Genomic DNA, 20,336 nt, shown 5'->3' with positions numbered 1-20,336 from the left:
AGAGACCTCCCGGTGGTGGCAGTGCGGAGTGCCTCCTGTAGGTTTTTGCCCCCATCCCCCCTATCCCCTATCCACACACACACACACACACACACACACTCATTCTCTCTCTCTCTTTCTACCTGATTGCAAAACATTTTCTGGCTTCCTTTAACTCCTAAAGGAGTTCAACTGTAGTATTGAGTTACCGAGCTTGTTATTTGTTTGGTCTGAATAAGTCACCTTAATTCCGCAATATTATCAGGGAGTCCAGAAAAAATTAAAAAAAGATACCATATGTAAGGTACTGATCCATTCAAATGTTCTGAGGTCAATCTCCAGGTCTCCAGTTTGCCAGATTTCATCTGCAAAGGAATTAGCAGGTTAATAACCGTCTGAATCCCCTTGTATATTTATCCTACCCTTGCATCTCTTATCTTTGCAGCACATATTCTGGAAAACACAAGACAGTTATTTTACATAAACATTCCAACTAGTCACCATTAATCCTTATCTGTGATGGGTTCATGTGATAAGTCACTAATAAGTCACTGCGTCACTTGCTTGACATCCATACAGATAGCATGGATTCAGTCTCCGCTCAGTGAATGGTTGTTTTGTTTATCTGTGATTGACCGGTGACTTGTTTACAATGCTCAATGTCAGCTGGAATAGGCTCCAGCTCACCTGTGACCCTGAACAGGATGTACATATACAGGATGTAGACAATGACTAGACAGCTAGATGGGGTCACGTGATGACAGTGTTAGTCACTATATTGAGAGTTACTATGGTACCCATTATGTCATTGTATGGTCATATCACCTCGTACTGTATTATGGAAAGCAGGAAGTGAACAAATGTAACAGTTACTGATTGTAAAAGTACCAAATGGAGGGGTAGGATTTAATAAGCTTTGCTTCTTCCTAATCCTTTTGGACATGTGGAACTGTGAACTGATTATGGGATGCACTCAATTGTAATCTGATGCATGTTGAAATGAAATAAAACCATTACCATTACCATGACCAAAATGGTGGTTACGTAAGCTCTGCATATGGTGTAAAACCTGCATGCATTCTTGCACAAAGTCAAATATGAAGTCATTAAGCCCTTCAGTACACATTCTTGTTATAATTGTATTTTCACCACAAACAAGCAATTTGTATGCTGTACCCCAGAGGCTCCTAAATACCTCTATGGCATGTTTTGTGCATCTCTACTGACTTGTATTCTTACTGGTAGCTTTAACATCTCCACATGATGTTATTACCCCACAGAGAGTGCTTGTGAAACATGCCCAAACTATGCAACAACTACATTCTTGCCATTAATCATTCAGGTTTGTCTAACATGAAGCAATGGATGCTGCTTTATGTTTTTGGACTGGGTTATACAGGGTTACACAAGTCAGGAAAAACACGGTAAAAATATGCAGAATTTGTGTGGTTTATTGTTCTGAACAAAAATAAGAACTGTTGTAAATGTTGCAATTAATGTCTCTATTCAATTACCTGCCCAGGACCAGTCTTCTGATTAGGGGTACTATGCTGGAGCCTATCCCAGCTAACTAGAGAAGGCACACCAGCCAGCCAATTGCAGAACACATAGTATAGGCAAAGAACCATTCACACACCCATGGGCAATGTAGAGTCTCCAGTTAGCCAGATTTTTGGAATATGGGAAGAAAACATGCAAACTTCACACAGAGATGATCTTTCAGATCTACTGACTGTGAGACCAACATGTTAACCACAACCTCTCTTGCACTACCCAGATGTTGTGAAGCTCACCCACGTCACTTTTACAGACTATTTCTTTACTGGAAGAGGAGGCAAAATGACCTTTTTGATAGTAAAGGTTGCCAACCCCTTATGGAGGTAAATAGATGCCCTGGCTATCAGTTCTAACTGTGTAAATTTGTATTATTTTTTTCAAACTTTGAGGTATATTTTCCTGTTTATATACCATAGGTAATCTTCCAAATCTGAGATTTACGACTTGATAAATATACAGACCCCCAAAATATAGCTTGATGTTTACCATGAACTCTTTTTAGTCTTTGCACGAGTAGGCGACTGACCATGCGGTTCACCGTCAGAGAGGCTCTGGATCAGATTTTAGAGCAAGATGTAGTTGAACCAGAGATAGAGGAAGACGTCTTAGAAGTGGAAGACTACAGGGATTTCATTCCAGACTTTGAGGAGACTGAACAGTCAACAGATGCAGAGGAATTCTTACCAGAGTCCATTGAAACTACAAAAAGTCTATGAGATGCCCGTCTGGCATCCCATTTTTTTAGTGCCTATTTGCATTTTCATTACAGTTATTCATGTCAACGACTACTCGTAGCCATTGGTCACAGCTAAGCAGTGTTAGATAAAAAATTGGTGGTGATTAATGGTTTGGTATTAATTTAAATAATTTTAAAAACATTTGTAGATATCAACATATTGTTGTATATTTATTTTACATTTTTTTCATTGTAATTTTCTTTAAAATAATTTTCAAAATATTTTCTTTTCTTGTTCACATAGACCCAATCTTGTGTAGTGTGTCGTCTCGTGAGCTAACACGTATTTTTGCAATAACTTTGTAATTGCTGTCCCAAACTGCCCTCTGTTACAGCTTCCATTTTGACTTTAATTACATAATAGTTTAACCACTATTTTACTTTTCACATTGTTGTTTTTTTTAGTGTGATTTATTTCTTAATCTGTTTTGAAGACTCCTGCACAGTGTTTATTTTCCCACAGTGGACAGCTTAGAAACTTTTTTTTTCTTTGATCCGTTTTTTGTCAACAAAAAGGGGGTCTTATTTGGACTGAACGTTGCAAGAGAGCTGACATGAAATCCTACCACCTCTGCTCCACTCTCACTTTGTTATTAGATCCAGTACAGGGGGGTAATCATGCAGTGTGACTGCCAGCACACAAGAGGTTTTCCCCTCTGTGAAAATAGAACACATATGCATCAAATGGTAAATTATGCCAATTGCTATTGTGTGACAAAGGTGATTAGGCTGCATTAGTGTTGGATGAAGTTTATTCTGCATAAGCAGTAAAAGAGAGCAGTTTGTGCCAAGTGCATGTGTTTATGTTTATTCATAATTTGGAAGGTGATTTTAGGTAAGATTTGGAAGTTGCAATGCAACGTTTTTCACCAGAACCATTAGCTCTAATCTATTTTTCTAAATGTTTTACATTTTTTCAGACACATGCACACAGTTCTTTGGTCTACCTGGTGTCCCTTCTGGGCAACATGGAGCACGCTTTTCACCACACGCTGCTGCTGGAGATCCGAGCTCTGACAGACCGTTATCCTTCTGTGCTCGGAGGCTACGGGAAAGACCTGTACCGGCTGAGCAACTCATTCGCCGCCATTGCCAAACTACTGGGGAGGCGCCTTGAGGAAAACACCACCACACGCTGCAGGTAAGAATAGTCATGACACACATACAAACATTTTAATTTGGGGCTTTTGTCCGGATGCAAATTTCCTTTTTGTTCTTAGTGACAGCTTTTTGAGGGCTTCAATAACTGGAAACTCACCAAATTTTGTGAACACATACTGTTTATTGTTGCTAAAATGTATGTACAGCAGTTCCTTGTTCCTTGAAAACCTATATACAACCTTCAAAGTATGGTTTTTAACATCATGGGAGTCATCTAGACAGGAAATGGTCTTTCTCTTTGGACTTTTCCCTTCAGGGGTCACCACAGCAAATCAATCTCCTCTATCCAAACCTATCTTCTGCTTTTGTCTGCCTCACACCAACTACCCTCATGTCCTCCTTCCATAAACCTCCTCTTTGGTCTTCCTCTACGCCTCCTACCTGGCAGCTCCTAAAGGCAGCATCCTTCTACCAATATATTCACTATGTCTCCTTTGGACATGTCCGAACCATCTCAGTCTGGCCTCTCTGACTTTATCTCCAAGGCCTCAAACATGTAATGTCCCTCTGATGTACTCATTCCTGATCCTATCCATCCTGGTCACTCCCAATGAGAACCTCAGCATCCTCATCTCTGCTACCTCCAGTTCTGCTTCCTGTCTTTTCTTTAGTGGCACTGTCTCCAGACCGCAGTTTTTATCATCTAGACAGAAAATAGCAACCCATAATCACCTTTAAACACATATTACCCAATATAGTACAGTAAACCTCGGATATATCGGACTCGGATATATCGGAAATTCGCTCACAACGGACAGATAAAAAAGAACCGATTTTTCTGTAATGCATTTCCAATAAAAATTCATTGCATATATCGGATTTTTTTATAACGGATTTTGCCTATTTCGGACAAAATCTCCAGTCCCGTTCCAATGCATTTCCATTAAATTTCCCTCGCATATATCGGATGGCCGCATCGTTATGCTAATCTTGTTGATTTCACTGGCTATTGTCTTTCTCCTGGCTCCAGATTTAGGATAAATATAAAAGTGAGTGACGTCAATAATACTAGCACAGCAGTGAATGAGATCTTAACCTCACTATTGGAAATAACGTAGGCCTGACGGGCGTAACAGGGCCTAGCTTAATTAACAATTTGTTATGCTCAGAGTCCAATAAAGTTAAATTCTCATTACCTTACGTCTCTTTTCATTGCCCAGTCCAGGTACATTGGAAACACAGTCAAGGAAGTGCCTTTTTATAACGGATGAAATCCGATTTACGCATATACCGGATATAAATCCGATATGCGTAAAACGGACATTTTCCAGTATACGCATATAACGGATTTCGCTTATATCGGACAAAACCAGTGGGAACAATTGAATCCGATATATCCGAGGTTTACTGTAGATATGATAAGAGTAAATAATCAATTTATTACATATACAATAATAATAATAATAAAAGAGCTGTGCTCCTGTGTTGCAATAAATGTGTTCCCTTGGGGAGCAGAGCAAGTGACGGACAGGAAGAAATGTTAGAGACTCTGTTGAGTTGAGTGTCATCTTGCCAAGGGTTGTGAACGCAACAGTAGCACGTGTTTTTATGAGGCATTTTGATAATACTTTATTTTCACTATTGCACCTGGTTGGACCTTAAAAAACAAAACAAAAGTACAACCTTTAACCTTTAAAGTATAACCTTGTTCCGGTGCCCAAGTCTGGTAATTGTTTACCTAACCAAACATTACAGTAACATTATTGACATGTAGTGGCTAGTAAAATATTACGTCAACATCTTTGCATGTGTCTTTTGAATGTCTTATATTATTGTATATTTATATATTAAATGTCGGAGTTCATCCTGACTCATCACTGACTGATTTGCAGGGCCTACATGGTGTCGTCTTTTGGTCGGTTAGTCAGACAACGCTGAGAAAAGTTCTGTGTTGTTTGTTTGTGGGGAGGGGAAAACGTGTGAATTATTAAACAAAATCAGATCTGATTATTACCACACACTTTTGTTTGCTGTGTGCTCTGTTTTTCAAGTCATATTTATGCACTGTGTTGCATAAAGTGCGTGCGGTGCTTCAGAATGAATGTACGTAGAAGCACACTCGGGTGGGGTAAACATGTGTTTGTGTGTTTGTATGCATGTGGGAGGATGACACACACATACACACACAATCCCGTGATACACAAGGACATTGTGTTCAAGATTAAAGGCTTTGCTTGGGGTCTTCTGCGTTGGAACACGTCAGATGATGATGAAGAAGGGTGGGTGGTAAGACAAACTTGTAGCAGAGAGAAAGGAAAACAAACAAAAAAAGCGCAGGTTGGCAGACCTTTTGTTGGAAGTTGTTTTTACCTCTTTGAATGGTCGTAGCGCAAAGGTTAGAGCCATTAAAAGAGTTTATTCAGAGCTTGATGCAAATCCAAGCCTTTTTTGTCCTTTCCCCTGTTGAGTCTTGCTGGAGCGGAATGGTATGGTCCTGTTTTGCATCTTAGTAGATTGTTAGCTAACATACAGGAACAAAAGAACACAGTTGGTGCTCAGTGTTTTTTTTTCTTTTTGTAGAGGAATTAATTTTCTCCATTTGTTGTTTGAGTCATAATGGAAGTGTTCCCACCATTCCAGATTCAAAAATGGTACGACCCTGATGTCCTGTATCATACTCTGTTAACCAGGAAGTAGCTTGCTAGCTAACATACGGACAAACAAGCCAAACACAAACATGACACTCAGTGATTTTTCTTGGCATTTTGAGTCATAATGGAAACGTTCTCACCATCCAAGATTCAAAAATGGTACGACCCTGATGTCCTGTATCATACTCTGTTAACCAGGAAGTAGCTTGCTAGCTAACATACGGCCAAAAAAGCCAAACATAAACATGGCACTCTTTGATTTTTCTTGGCATTTTCAGTCATAATGGAAACGTTCTCACCATCCAAGATTCAAAAATGGTACGACCCTGATGTCCTGTATCATACTCTGTTAACCAGGAAGTAGCTTGCTAGCTAACATACGGCCAAAAAAGCCAAACACAACCATGGAACTCTGTGATTTTTCTTGGCATTTTCAGTCATAATGGAAACGTTCTCACCATCCAAGATTCAAAAATGGTACAACCCTGATGTCCTGTATCATACTCTGTTAACCAGGAAGTAGCTTGCTAGCTAACATACGGACAAACAAGCCAAACACAAACATGACACTCAGTGATTTTTCTTGGCATTTTGAGTCATAATGGAAACGTTCTCACCATTCCAGATTCAAAAATGGTACAACCCTGATGTCCTGCAACATCCTCTGTGAACCAGGAAGTAGCTTGCTAGCTAACATACAGACAAACAAGCCAAACACAAACATGGCACACTGTGATTTTTCTTGGCATTTTGAGTCATATTGGAAATGTTCTCACATCACAGAATGGTATGGTCTGATTGCGCATCGCTCGGAACTAGGAATTACAATGGTAGATATTGATTTTTATTATTGAAATACGTTTTTTTTCTCTTTGTGTTGTTTCAACCGTTGTGCCTACACCATATAAGCCTTATATAACCATGCCATTTCCTTATATTATAAGGAAATGGCATGGTTCTATCATCTTACGCCGTCCTCTATGAACCATGAACCCGGTAACTGACCGGCAAACATACAAAAACAAATATGGTGGTACATAATTTTTTTCACTTTTATTCATGGTTCAGTTTTGGCAGTGGTCTGTGCTAACCTGAGAGCTGCTCTAGTTATGTTATTGTTATGAACTACTTTGGCTGTGTATAAAAAGGACAAATACTGCCAGAAGTGGGGGCTCAGAAGGTGACAGACTGAGAACTAGAGCCAGACAGTTAGAAATTCTAAAATGTCAGCCAGAATGTGAATAAACTACACAAATGACAACATCACCTTTATAGCACATTTTAATAAAAAATGCTGCTTTCCGCGTGTGTTACAGCGAAAATGGAGTGGAGCCATCGCCATCATCCGCTGCATCCCTTCAAGGGGGAAGTAGGCGAGGGGGGTCTCAACAGCGGCAACAGGTGAAGGCTGGAGGTGAGATGCAGGTGCAGGAGGACTCTCCGACCCCGCAGCGGAGATATAGCCTGAGCCATGCAGTGAGGGAAGAGCAACGAGAGATGAGATTCAACAGGTGGGTAGCAAACCCACTTGTTACTTGGTTACTTGGTTACTTGGTAATGGTAATGGTAATGGTTATATTTCATTTGAACATGCATCAGATTACAATTGAATGCATCCCATAATCAGTTCACAGTTCCACATGTCCAAAAGGAGTAGGAAGAAGCAAAGCTTATTAAATCCTACCCCTCCATCTGGTACTTTAACAATCACTAACTGTTACATTTGTTCACTTCCTGCTTTCCATAATACAGTTTAAGGTTTTTTTTGTTTTCTTTTTTTAAATAATGTACCTCGTACCGAAGTACGAGGTGATATGACCATACAATGACATAATGGGTATCATAGTAAGTGTCAATATAGTGATATATATAGCACATCATGACTGGTTCAAGACTCTTCATCCTTGTATTTAGCAAACATCAACTGCTTGTATTGTTTCTTGAATTCGCTCATCATTGTTTGCACTTGTTATTTTTTATATATATATATATAGTACAGTAAATGTAGAAGCCTTTCACTAACAAATTTACTATGAATCAAGGTTTTAAATTCCCGTTCTGTTTCATTTGCATTTCATTCCTTGTTTGAAGACCATCCCAGTGTCCAGTGTAGCAGACGTTATCTAAATGTAGGAGTCTGTGGATATTTTAGACTTAAAATATCATTCAACTATATTAATATTATTATTATTCTGCCAAAGGTCAAAGAGCTTGGCCCTTCACGCTGTGCGCTCACGATCCATCAACTCAGACGGCGGGGAGGATGCAGAGGGAGTGGATCTCGGTTCAGACATCACCTTCACCAGTGTTTCACCCTGCCAGCAGATATCAGTAGAATATCAGGGATTGACACTCCCCGAGAAGAAACTGACAGACAATGTACCCGCATCCGCCGCCATTCCAGACAGAGTAGTCAAGGAGTCCGAGAGAGGTCAAAGCGGACAGAAGACCAAAGAGTCGGACGAGGTCAGGGTAGCTGACAGACTCTTTGTCCATTTAAAAAACAATATGGAGATGATCCGAAAGTTCTGTAAAGACATGGTGCAACACATCCCCATACCAGATCAGTGTGTCATAGAAGGTAAGAAGTTCATCTCTGCTGTTTACATGCTGTTTATCTCTGCATGTGGTTTCTTTGGGTCCACCTGCGTCCACCTTCACCTCCCACTGTTGTAATATTAATCGCTAAAAGGAGGTAAAATTCCATCCAGATGCAGAATTCCTTTTGGATCCAAAGGAACATAATGTCAATACTTGGGTTAAAGGAGTTCACACATGGATTTCACGGCTGAGAAATATTTAAGCATAGGTCTGCGCTCTCAGAGTGCTCTTGGTTTAACCTACAATTCGGCCCCAAACCACACACACATAAAATGTAGCAGTATTTACGACTCAACAATGTATATTAAGATTCAGCCAGACAGGAGTTATTACTAGGTTATGGTGGGGGGGTAATTTAATAATGATGTTAATCCCATCCAGAGGGCATACATGTGATTTCATTTTTCTCTTTTTCCTCTTACCTAAATATTATTTTTAATCCGAAGTTACCAATTGTCTTGGTTCTCAAGACTTCTTAAATGTAATTCAATTTAAGTATGTGTGCTTTTAAGAGGTTTGTGTTACCGGATCTCAGCAATTATGAAATCCCCCACCTTCTACCTGATTGTTAAACTCAAAAAAAGTGTGTAGGGATACAGTTTGGATGCGTGATTAATGGCGTGATTAAAACAGACTCGCAGATATTAATTGCCGCCTAAATTACAGCCATTGTAATGGGACCTAAATAAAACAATTTTCATTGTTTATATAATTTAAGGAAAATAAGAGTATGGGTTCCTAATATGCTCGTATAGGCACATGAACTGAAAATGAGGTAGAGCGGCACACGCCTTCAACATAAATATACAACACCCTCTACTGGTAGCAGCAGTAAATGCAATAACAGACACATAACAGAGCACCGATAGGTCACTTTAATACACCACAAGGATGCAGAACACAATGCATATTCATTCTATTGAACAAATGCTAAACAGCAAATCTGAGAAAGGTGGAATGCAATGTAGTAAGGTAAAACCGTATGTATATAATAAGTAATTATATACGTTTTAGACATTAGAGTTTTTGATCTTAAACATTTTATCTTCCAGAAACATTTTCACAATAAATATCTGCTCATATGAAAAAACATTCTCAGGCTGTCACATTTATGCCAAAGCAGCAGGTGGCGCTTTTCCTCTTAACCCTAAGGTCGTTTCAGAAAAAGACACAAAGACTATTAGAATGGTACTCAGGAGTGCAGACCCCTGCAATGTTTAATCATTGTTGTTTTGGTCTTTCCCTTCAATATGATAGCAGACTTTAACACAGAATGAGGATGGGGCCGTACCATTTGTGATTTTGAGGTGGGGGAAATGCTATGACTCGTACATCAGAAAAAGAAACAGATGATTTCTTCATTGATACAAGCCTCATTCAACGAAAAAAAAAATGAAATCAGTTATGGAGGGTAGTTTCTACCTTTCATCTTAGCACTTGGATATGGTAAAAATTGAGATAACATAACAAGGAAATCATCGGTCTGGATGAACATAAAGTACATTTACTGTATAATCACAACACTCCATCCTCTGTCCCTTGGTCCCCTGCTAATGTGAAGATGAAGAGCAGATTTACTTATATATAATGCCAGACTTAGGAATCAAACAATATGCACGTGCAAGAAGTGACGCGCTATTGATTGACAGGAAGGGATGTTATTGCTATACCTTTGACCTTAATGTCATTTGAACTAAAAGGCAGCCGGGAGCACAAAACATACACAGACATACATACATTTAAAACAGGAAACGAGTAAAAAAAACAGCAAACCCCTCCATTCCACTCTTTGTAATTGAATACATATGAAACTGAAAGTGAGTAAATCAACACATCAGCACTCCTCATTGAGCAATATAAACCTTTCCATTTGCTTGCTTATAGATTGTCTTGTTGGGAACCGCTCCAAAATGCTGCAAATATGATGTCATGGGTGGTCTCAGCTAAATGACCTACCAATATGAACTGTTTAGCCTTTGTCTTAGGGGAAACGGATTTCACAGAAAAGTGCATGCACTCGTGCACACTCAATCCAAACATTAACACTCAGAGAACGCAGAGAAAAACAACATACAGTTTCAAGACTGCTTGCTGCATGATGCAATGTAATGTATATTGATGTATATGTAAATATGATTTGTTTGGTTTATCATAGGAGAAAGCAAGACGTTCATTTGAATCTGAACAACTATTCAATTGCATTACAGAATCAAACCGAGGCTGTGTGGCCAAGCTGTCATTCTCTTGTCCCTTGAAGGGCCACTACTGCCTGTATGCCAAATCCAGTTTTCACCTGAGCAGCTGCCAGCCTCATCTTTGGATACACATCATGCTGCTCCATTTACAGGTGCCCCTAAACACCCCATATTATTGTCAATTCCCTTTTATTTATGTACTGTAATGTTTGTGTTGTGTAGAGTAAGTCCAACGTTCCTCTGTGCTCTGGAGATGAATGTGTCCAAAGATTGGCATCTCTTTGGGGGAAGACGCAGCTCAAAGGAGCTCACAGCTTCCACATGGCAATGACGCAACACGCCACCCCGCACAGAAAGGTATTTGAGTATGATTTATGAGAAGTCCTGCTCCAACACACTCCATAAACATAGCAGACATACTGCAGAAAACCTGCACCAGCATACTTTATTACAAAACATTTTTCAAACAACTTTAAAAGTGTTCTGATAATTATTATCCGTTCATTTTTGTGATAAAAGAAAGCCAAACTCAAGTAGACAAAAGTGTGTGAACATGTGAAGACATGTTTTATTTTAAGGCAATAGCTCAGATAACCGTTAATTTAAAAAAACTTGCAAAGACAGACTTATGTACTGGCATTTATGACTCAACTCAATAGTTGTATGATAATAATGAACATAATGGAAGAGATGAGACAAGCTAAAGAAGAATGAGAAGCGTATATGGGACAGATGGACTTTGTCCAAATAAAAACAAAAATGTGTATTTTCAGTCTAGTCGTTTGAAAAGAAGAGAAGAGGAAGGGGAAACCAACATAGAGGCAGATACGAAGGGAAAGTGGGCTAAAAGGTGGAAGTCTGGGATGGAAAAGATACTTAACGATTATTGTTTCACCTTTTTCCCCTCTTGTGTTCCCGAGTGGAAGGTTTTGTTGATGTAGCTGTTTTGTTGATAAAAGTGTAGCAGAGGAAGAGGAGTGAGGAAGGTTAAAGACAGGAGACAGGAAGCGAGGAGCCACAGTTTAGATAACAACAGGAAGACGGGGGGAGAGGAAGCTGGAAGGTGAGAGGAAACAATGAATGATGAAAAATGTTTTTAGTCATGTTTCCTCTTTCACCCTTTCACACCTAATGTTGGTTGCGCCCACTTTTATGAAGGGGCGATGATGATTGATTTGAGCTTTTTTTTATCCATCAATTAACCAAAATGTAGGTGATATTATTAAGCTATCAATGCGTACATATTTGATACTACATGTGTGAATAGAATAGTGTGGATTCCACAATTTTTGCATTTCTGGAAGCACAAAATTTGCCAAATATTTACCATATTTTCCGGACTATAAGTCGCACTTTTTTTCATAGGTTGGCTGTTCCTGCAACTTATACTCCAGAGCGACTTATAAATGAAAATATCGTTTATGTTACATAAACACTGGACACCTTTTCTGTTCATGTTTATTTTTTGTGTAGCTGAATAACCATTGTGTTAGCATATCCTACACCTATTCCGTTTGTTCTTTATTCTTTTATTAATGTTAGAACTTGCCTTCCAAGATGACGTAATGTCTGTTAGTAGTTTGTAAAATAAATTACCTGCAAAAAATGCAACTTATACTCCAGTGCGACTTATGTATGTTTTTTTCTATCTAATTATGCATTTTTGGCCTTGTGCGACTTATACTCCAGAGCGACTTATAGTCCAGAAAATAAAGTACTTTCTACAATCACGTAGCATCATATAATGCATGTCATAGTTATGTCACGTGGGTATCAAACAAGTCAATTGGCCAATTTGTATGCACTTTTTGAATCCTAATCATCATAAGAATTGCTATACTCCTTGACTAATACATGTACAGTCATGTAAGTCACGTGTTGCTTATTTTTAACGCGAGTCCGATGACTTCATATAATGTATGTGTTGCAGCCATACAAAGACAGACCAAAAGTAAAACACCCCCAGAAATTAGTTGACTGTGACTTTAAGCATGAAGGCAGGTGAAACACAGAGATATTGTACAACATTCCAAACTATGCAAATTCAGGTGCGTTAAAAATAAAAATTTCCGCTTTTGCTATTTCAGCGCAACATGCCATGGTTGTGGATTATTCTGATTCTGGTGAATCATTTTTGTATAGTTGGACAAGAATATTTTCCACTAGAGGTGTGTTAATTGATTTATTTTAATCGCTTTATTCTAAACATGTGCTGCAGGTTTGCACTGATTTGTCATGGGAAAAGTCAGTGTTACCGTTTTTTTTCCCGTCAAACACGCATGAATAGTTTGATGAGGCTCAAAATGCACCATTACCTCTATCTGGCACACTTTTAAACATACACTTGCATTTGGAAGAAGGCTGTATGCACTGAATGTTTTCTTCTTATCAGATTTCAGTGAAGCCTTTCACTGAGTAGTATACTGGAAATAAAATCACAGTGATTTCATTTGAAATGTCATTTACTGTTTGTACTCCTGTCTTCAGGACCTGGACAGTCTACAGATGCAACTGGAGGAGGTTCGCTTCTTTGACCTTTTTGGCTACAGTGAAGAAGAGGGAGGGTGGCTATGCTTCATGTGCAACAACCCAGAGAAGGCCACAGGTACACACACATACATACACACATAAGTACTGTAAATACTCACCCTGTTCACTTGCTGATTACCAGACTATTTCAGTTTGAGAACAGATTATTTAAATTTTTATTATTTCCTAAGGGACAATTTCAGTGTAAATCTGGACAAGTGTTCCACTTTAGAGGTGCCACTGTATCTAAGTATATCTCCAGCCTCACATGGAAGTAGTTATCAGTTACATAAGAGAACAGTTTATTGGTGCTTAAAGACATACAGTAATTCGTCGTCGGAGGAGGAGGTGCAGGAGGTGAAAAAACAAAAATGAGAAAGAAAGCGAAGAGTTCATAATAAGTAGCTTTTAAGCGCCGTCCCGACAGACTTTGTGACTGATGTTTAAAAGGGCAAATAAAAAACCAGCAGCTGACAGCCAGGAGATATAGTAACTCCGCAGGTGAGGACGCAGTTAAACGTACAGACGCCTGGAGAATGTACACGGCAGACACGTGTACGTAACTGCGTAAGAGTATTATGTAACAATATGTACCCTTTTTCATGCATAAGTCACACAGATCTCAATACATACATATAAACCTATTTAAACCAGTTTGATTTTATTGGATCACATTACAAGGTGCAGGTATATCGTACTCGATATTGTGGCCGCGGAATCATTACAAAATCAACACGCACGTACTAGAGGGGCTTAGAGAAAATGTAATTTATTGTGTATGCATGTGTGTGAACCACGGTTCCCAAAAGTATCCCGTGTCCTTAACTGACTGTTTTACTTGAAGGCAGGCTTTTGTATGCAAAGTGATAACAGATGCGACACAAGCAAACTCTGGGAAACGCATAAATGTTTTTAATATACATAGTCTATTCATATCAAATGCACCCCACTCAAATTTGGTCTTTTATTCTCTGGAAGTACTCCATGTAATTTTGGCATGCAAGCAAAAATATGATGATGTCTGTGTCTTTTTTAGAATTATACTTTATGTTAATATTCACGACACAGCAGCATTTTGATGTACGATGGCTTTTTCATACTCATTTGGAAAGTCAGTCAGCCCACCGTTTGTCACCCTTCCATGACCTTTCGCTCCCTTAGGCTGGACATTTTCTTGTCAGTTAAACCACAGAGTGATGACACAAACTCACCGGCCTGCATATCCTCTCATCACTTGTCAGAACAGTTGAAATTCCTTCACACATCATGAAACTAAAATCATATTTCCTTAACTCTTAGATGCATAAGTGGGTCAAAAATGACCCGGTCAGGTTGTTTTCTTGAAATATCTTTGTAATTAATTTTTTTTTATCATTTCATATTCTAGGTATTCCTCAAAAAACATGTTTTTGATATCATGCCATTCACATTTTTAACTTACCTTTTATACATTTTAAGAAATTTTTGTTTTTGTGTTACTACCCCAACCTTCCATGAGTGGGTCAAAAATGACCCGGTCAGGTTGTTTTCTTGAAATATCTTTGTAATTAATTTTTTTTTATCATTTCATATTCCAGGTAAGTGGGTCAAAAATGACCTGCATGCATTTTCTATGGAATCCAATAGGAACCTTTGATTTTTATCAACTTATCAACTCCTAAATATAATACTAAATATCATACAAGTGATTATTCCGAACCAAAATGGCAAAATTGGCATAAAAACGCATTGATTTTAGTATGGGTCATTTTTGACCCACTTATGGAAGAGTGTAGGGTCCAGTCACTCGTGCATCTAAGGGTTAAAGACTCATACACAGTCTTGATGCCGTAAAGCCCACCACTTATTTATTAGCGAACATTGACAGACTTGGACACATCTGAAAGTTTCCACCATTTTGTGGAAATTATTGTAAATTGCTCAACAATAACTGTCAGGAAACAATGACCGCTTTATTGAACCAAATGCAGAAATATATTACACTATTTGACTTTTTTATGTTTAGAATTCATTTGCGGCACCTTTTCATGCCAGAAAATATTGGACTGTTGAAACAATAACATGAAATCAGCATGTCCATAAAATAAACTCTCAATCAACTATGTCATTCTGGAAATGTGGAAACGTGGAAATATTATCATTCAGTGTTAGTGAACACGGTCCAAGTATATGTAGTGTTGAAGTTATTATAGCAGATGAAAGGGATTTCTTGTCAAATGTGGATTACTCAAGAATCCCAAATGGATTCAGACACATCCAGTGTGTCCGAATCCAACTATAGCATTACTGAAGCTGTCTGTCCAGTGTTCATTTTTTTAAATTTACAGTATAAAAAAGCGAAGATGACACCTGAAGTTCACGACAAATTACTTGATGCAACAAATATTTGATTTGCCATCGATGCATATATACAGTGTATGCATATATATTAATATCAGACAAACAATACACATTATGAATGTTCAAAACATCACTCTACACCAGGGGTCTCAAACTCAATTTACCTGGGGGCCACTGGAGCTAGGGTCTGGGCCGCATCAGGTTTTCCAAAAAAAAAAAAGCATTTATTAAAAATGAATAAACTTTGGTTTGGTTCCGATTTTCTGATAAAACATTCCACTGTTCTCAAATATCTTCATTTTTATTTTTCTACACAAAATAAGATCAAGAATAAAGAAAATCAATCAGTAATAAATAAATGGAATAATAATAAAACAGCAAATAATTAAAAATTAAGAAACCACATATAGTTGGTGGGTAGACAAATTATTTTTTTCAGATTAAAATGAACAAAGCATTATTAGAGCCCTGTAGACATGACAAAACACGACTATAGTCACATTTATACTCTTTTTATTTACAACATATTGCGCAACTGCAGGGTCTTGAGACACATGCTAACTCGCAAACTAGAGAGCTAGCGACCTAAACGGTAGCCTCCAAGTTATTTCCTATAAACTTAAAAAGCCAAAAACTTACCACTTCCACACGGATAGGGAGGATAACTATTAACAGTTATTTAACCTTTAACATGAACATTAATCAAACGTAATAATTTTTTCTGGGTATATGATACCATACAGCATCCATATCAAACTTGCGTAGGCCGCACTAACATTAAAGGCGGGGGCCTCAAATTAGTGTCCTGCGGGCCGCGTGTTTGAGACCCCTGCTCTACACTCTACTGCACACTTTGTAGTAACATTCATTGAAAAGCAGTTCTCAGTTCCACTATTTCGACGTGTTATGAATGATAGTCTTATATGTTTCCATGAAGCTCATAATATAATCAAAGTACTGATTTTGGCTTCTACACAACAGTACGACTTGGTTTAGTAAAAATGGACCTTTATTGTCAATCATCAGCTGGAAGCATAGTGCATAGTGTTGAAGCTTTTGCAGTTGAGAAAATGATTAGACAGTGTTTCTTTTGTTGACATTGTGTGGGAGGTGAGGCTTGTGGTGGGAGATATGTGGTTTGATCAACTCTCCTGGCGTCCTTCTGAGATATATGGATAAATATTGTGTTAAAACCTTTTATAGTTTTGTGGGGATTTAAAAAAAAAAGTGCCTTCAATAGCACGCAGATGGAAAGTGGAGATATTTCATCACACAACATTACATAGATCACATAATGTTATGTGATATAAGCCAAAAACCCAACTATTATTCCTGCTGATTTTGAACTTGGTCTGGTTCCCATAAGAGCACTACTTCGCAGCTTCCAGGGTAATCTCTTGGATTTTCCAAAATCAAGCAGGTTAGTATGTGATTTCCTCCATGATCACATCACATTTCTGTTCACTTAGGCACTGATGTTGTGACAGGGTTTCACAATGGCAACAATATATGGAATCAACCTGTGTGACTCACCATCACGCATGAGCGACATAGCAGCTTTAATGATTGCATGAAGTCAGGAAAAGGTGGAGGAGGGTTTTCCATAATGGAGGTTGAAGAAGTGGAGCCAGTGTTCACTGTGACTCCATGATGTTTTATGATAAAACTGTCGTGTTTAACAACTGGAATGTCTTTGAAGTGAGCAGTAACTAGCAGTAACAGTGGTCGAGCTCTCTTTCACCTCTTATGAACCAATAATAATAACAATAATACCCATTACCTATCCATTAAACCATTGTCAATTTGTTCTGTATGGAGTTTGCATGTTCTCCCCGTGTGTGCGTGAGGTACGCCGGTTTCCTCCCACATTCCAAAAACATGGAAAACAACAGGGAAATTCTCTGTGGTCTGATAAGTAACAGCGCATTTCAGAAAAAGAACATCATACCAACAGTAAAATACGGTGGTGGTAGTGTGATGGTCTAGGGCTGTTTTCCTCTTTCAGGACCTGGAGGACCATGGAATCATGAATTCTGCTGTCTACCAAAATATCCTGAAGGACAATGTCCGGCCACCCTCGGGCATCTCAAAATTACAGTGACGCTCCTAGCCTCACAGCTAGGAGACCGGAGTTTGATTCCACCCTCGGGCATCTCTGTGTGGAGTTTGCATGTTCTCACCGTGCATGCGTGGGTTTTTTTCCGGGTACTTCGGTTTCCTCCCAGATTCCAAAAACATGCTAGGTTAATTTGTGACTCCAAATTGTCCATAGGTATGAATGTGAGTGTGAATGGTTGTTTGTCTATATGTGCCATGTGATTGGCTGGCAACCAGCCCAGGGTGTACCCCACCTCTTGCCCAAAGACAGCTGGCATAGGCTGCAGCACCCCCCGCTACCCTCGTGAGGAAAAGCGCTAGAAAATGAGTGAATGAATGTTGGTATCTCGGCTGTACAGTGAACAAGTGGTTAGCGCGCAGACCTCACCGCTAGGAGACCCGAGTTCAATCTCTGTGTGGAGTTTGCATGTTCTCCCCGTGCATGCGTGGGTTTTCGCTGGGTACTCCGGTTTCCTCCCACATTCCAAAAACATGCTAGGTTAATTGTCGACTCTAAATTGTCCATAGGTATGAATGTGAGTGTGAATGGTTGTTTGTCTATATGTGCCCTGTGATTGGCTGGCCACCAGTCCAGGGTGTACCCCGCCTCTTGCCCAAAGACATCTGGGATAGGTTCCAGCACCCCCTGCGACTCTCGTGAGGAAAAGCAGTAGAAAATGAATGAATGAATGTTGGTATCTCGGCTGTACGGTGAACGAGTGGTTAGTGCGCAGACCTCACCGCTAGGAGATCCGAGTTCAATCTCTGTGTGCAGTTTGCATGTTCTCCCCGTGCATGCGTGGGTTTTCTCCGGGTACTCTGGTTTCCTCCCACATTCCAAAAACATGCTAGGTTAATTGGCGACTCCAAATTGTCCATAGGTATGAATGTGAGTGTGAATGGTTGTTTGTCTATATGTGCCCTGTGATTGGCTAACAACCAGTCCAGGGTGTACCCCGCCTCTTGCCCAAAAATCAGCTGGGATCGGCTCCAGCACACCCGAGACCCTAGTGGGGATAAGCAGCATAAAATTACAGGGTTTTTTTGATCACATGATCACGTTTTTGTCAAGCTACATGTTTTTCCAATGATAAATTCACTAAAGTAATGAATTTTATCGCCCGCGGCGTTTGACTGATGGTGATGAAGTCTTGTCAACTTGAGAGATGACCTCAGACTAAACACTTGACAGCTGATTACTCTTGTCGAGTGGCCACACAATTTTTCTGGTTTTCTACCTTTTTGTTCAGTCTACACAATTCCATACTAGTTGCAGAATAGCTCATCTCCTTATTCTCCTGTTTGGCAGGCAAATACAGTATATAATTGTGAATTATGCCTAGCAACAGCCAACCAAATGCCTCACATGACACAGAAAACAAATCATAGTTATTCTCTTGCTCTTTGTTGTCATGTGTACATGACATTTTGGTTCCCTTGTATGTAGTTTATTCTATATGGTTTTCATACATTTGAATGCAACAAAAGCACATTATGGATGCACATGTTGCATATTCATATCATACATTCTCACGTATGTGACTCCAGATGAACTGTGTAGGTTTTTTTCTGTGCATGTCAGTGTGTCTCTTACAAAAGGTTGTGAACCGCAGTCCTCGCCGGAGGCTCACAACAAATCAGGGGATGATTTTTCCAGGTGTGTCCTTCAAAGCAAAGAGCGGACACACCCCAGAAAGATTTATGCGGCAGACATGTTTATTTCTGTGTGCAAGAACTTGGAATATTTTTTTTTACACGATGATGCAGACCCCTACTTTGTTGCAGCATGTCCACTCAAATAAACGCTGTCTCTTTTCTTAGCGGAGGTTGACAGGAAGTCTGATTGGTCACATGATTGACCAGCCTCTGTTGGTTCTATATGTTCCTTCTTTTTTAACACATTTTTTTAGGTTTTTGGCGAAATGCATTTTCAGTTCCAAGTTTTTATGCAACTGTAAAGACATATTTTAAAGTCTAAAATTGTACAATCATCCAAGGTTTGTTTGTTTGTGACTTCTCAGGTGTGAACCAGGAGGGTCAGCCTCTCATTGAAGGCAAGCTTAAGGAGAAGCAGGTCCGATGGAGGTTCATCAAGCGGTGGAAGACTCGCTACTTCACTTTGGCAGGAAACCAGCTTCTATTTCGGCGAGGCAAATCGGTACACGCATACAATATATACACTCACAAGCAATACAGTCTAATGTATATTGGAGCTGCACGGCAAAAACTACTACACTGTTCTTCGGTGTGTTCTTCATGACGACATTGTATGAAACAGTGGAAATCTCACTATCTGTACCGTAACACATCTTGGGACACCGCCACATCCGGGGGAACTCCTGAGACCTAAAGTGTTATGCAGCAACAACATGAGTCACTCTCATCCACTCTTAACTGGCATAAGCCGACAAAGTGGTCATTTTATTCTAGCAATGCATTTTGTCTTTTAACATTCATTGTTTGTTCAATTCCATGGAATTGGACCAAGTGGACTGGACCAAGTGAATTTCCATAATTTTGTAGTTAGAAAATGGGCTGTACGCGGACAAG

The 20,336-nt window shown here is 39.3% G+C and overlaps 1 protein-coding gene across 1 annotated transcript in view; it reads left to right on the top strand.

The window, feature by feature from the left end:
* The window catches only part of veph1 (ventricular zone expressed PH domain-containing 1), a 58,296-nt gene that overhangs the window by 33,595 nt on the left and 4,365 nt on the right, over positions 1 to 20,336 (top strand). Inside the window, exons 7-13 of the mRNA XM_058080026.1 lie at positions 3,193 to 3,413; positions 7,341 to 7,535; positions 8,226 to 8,605; positions 10,833 to 10,972; positions 11,043 to 11,177; positions 13,308 to 13,425; positions 19,808 to 19,944. Coding sequence (XP_057936009.1) covers positions 3,193 to 3,413; positions 7,341 to 7,535; positions 8,226 to 8,605; positions 10,833 to 10,972; positions 11,043 to 11,177; positions 13,308 to 13,425; positions 19,808 to 19,944 — 1,326 coding nt within the window. The remainder of the gene's footprint in view (positions 1 to 3,192; positions 3,414 to 7,340; positions 7,536 to 8,225; positions 8,606 to 10,832; positions 10,973 to 11,042; positions 11,178 to 13,307; positions 13,426 to 19,807; positions 19,945 to 20,336) is intronic.

The sequence above is a fragment of the Doryrhamphus excisus genome, chromosome 8 (assembly GCF_030265055.1).
Source record: "Doryrhamphus excisus isolate RoL2022-K1 chromosome 8, RoL_Dexc_1.0, whole genome shotgun sequence".
Lineage (NCBI taxonomy): Eukaryota > Metazoa > Chordata > Actinopteri > Syngnathiformes > Syngnathidae > Doryrhamphus > Doryrhamphus excisus.
Note: the sequence above shows the minus strand (reverse complement) of the source record. Positions and strands in the feature narration are given on the sequence as shown.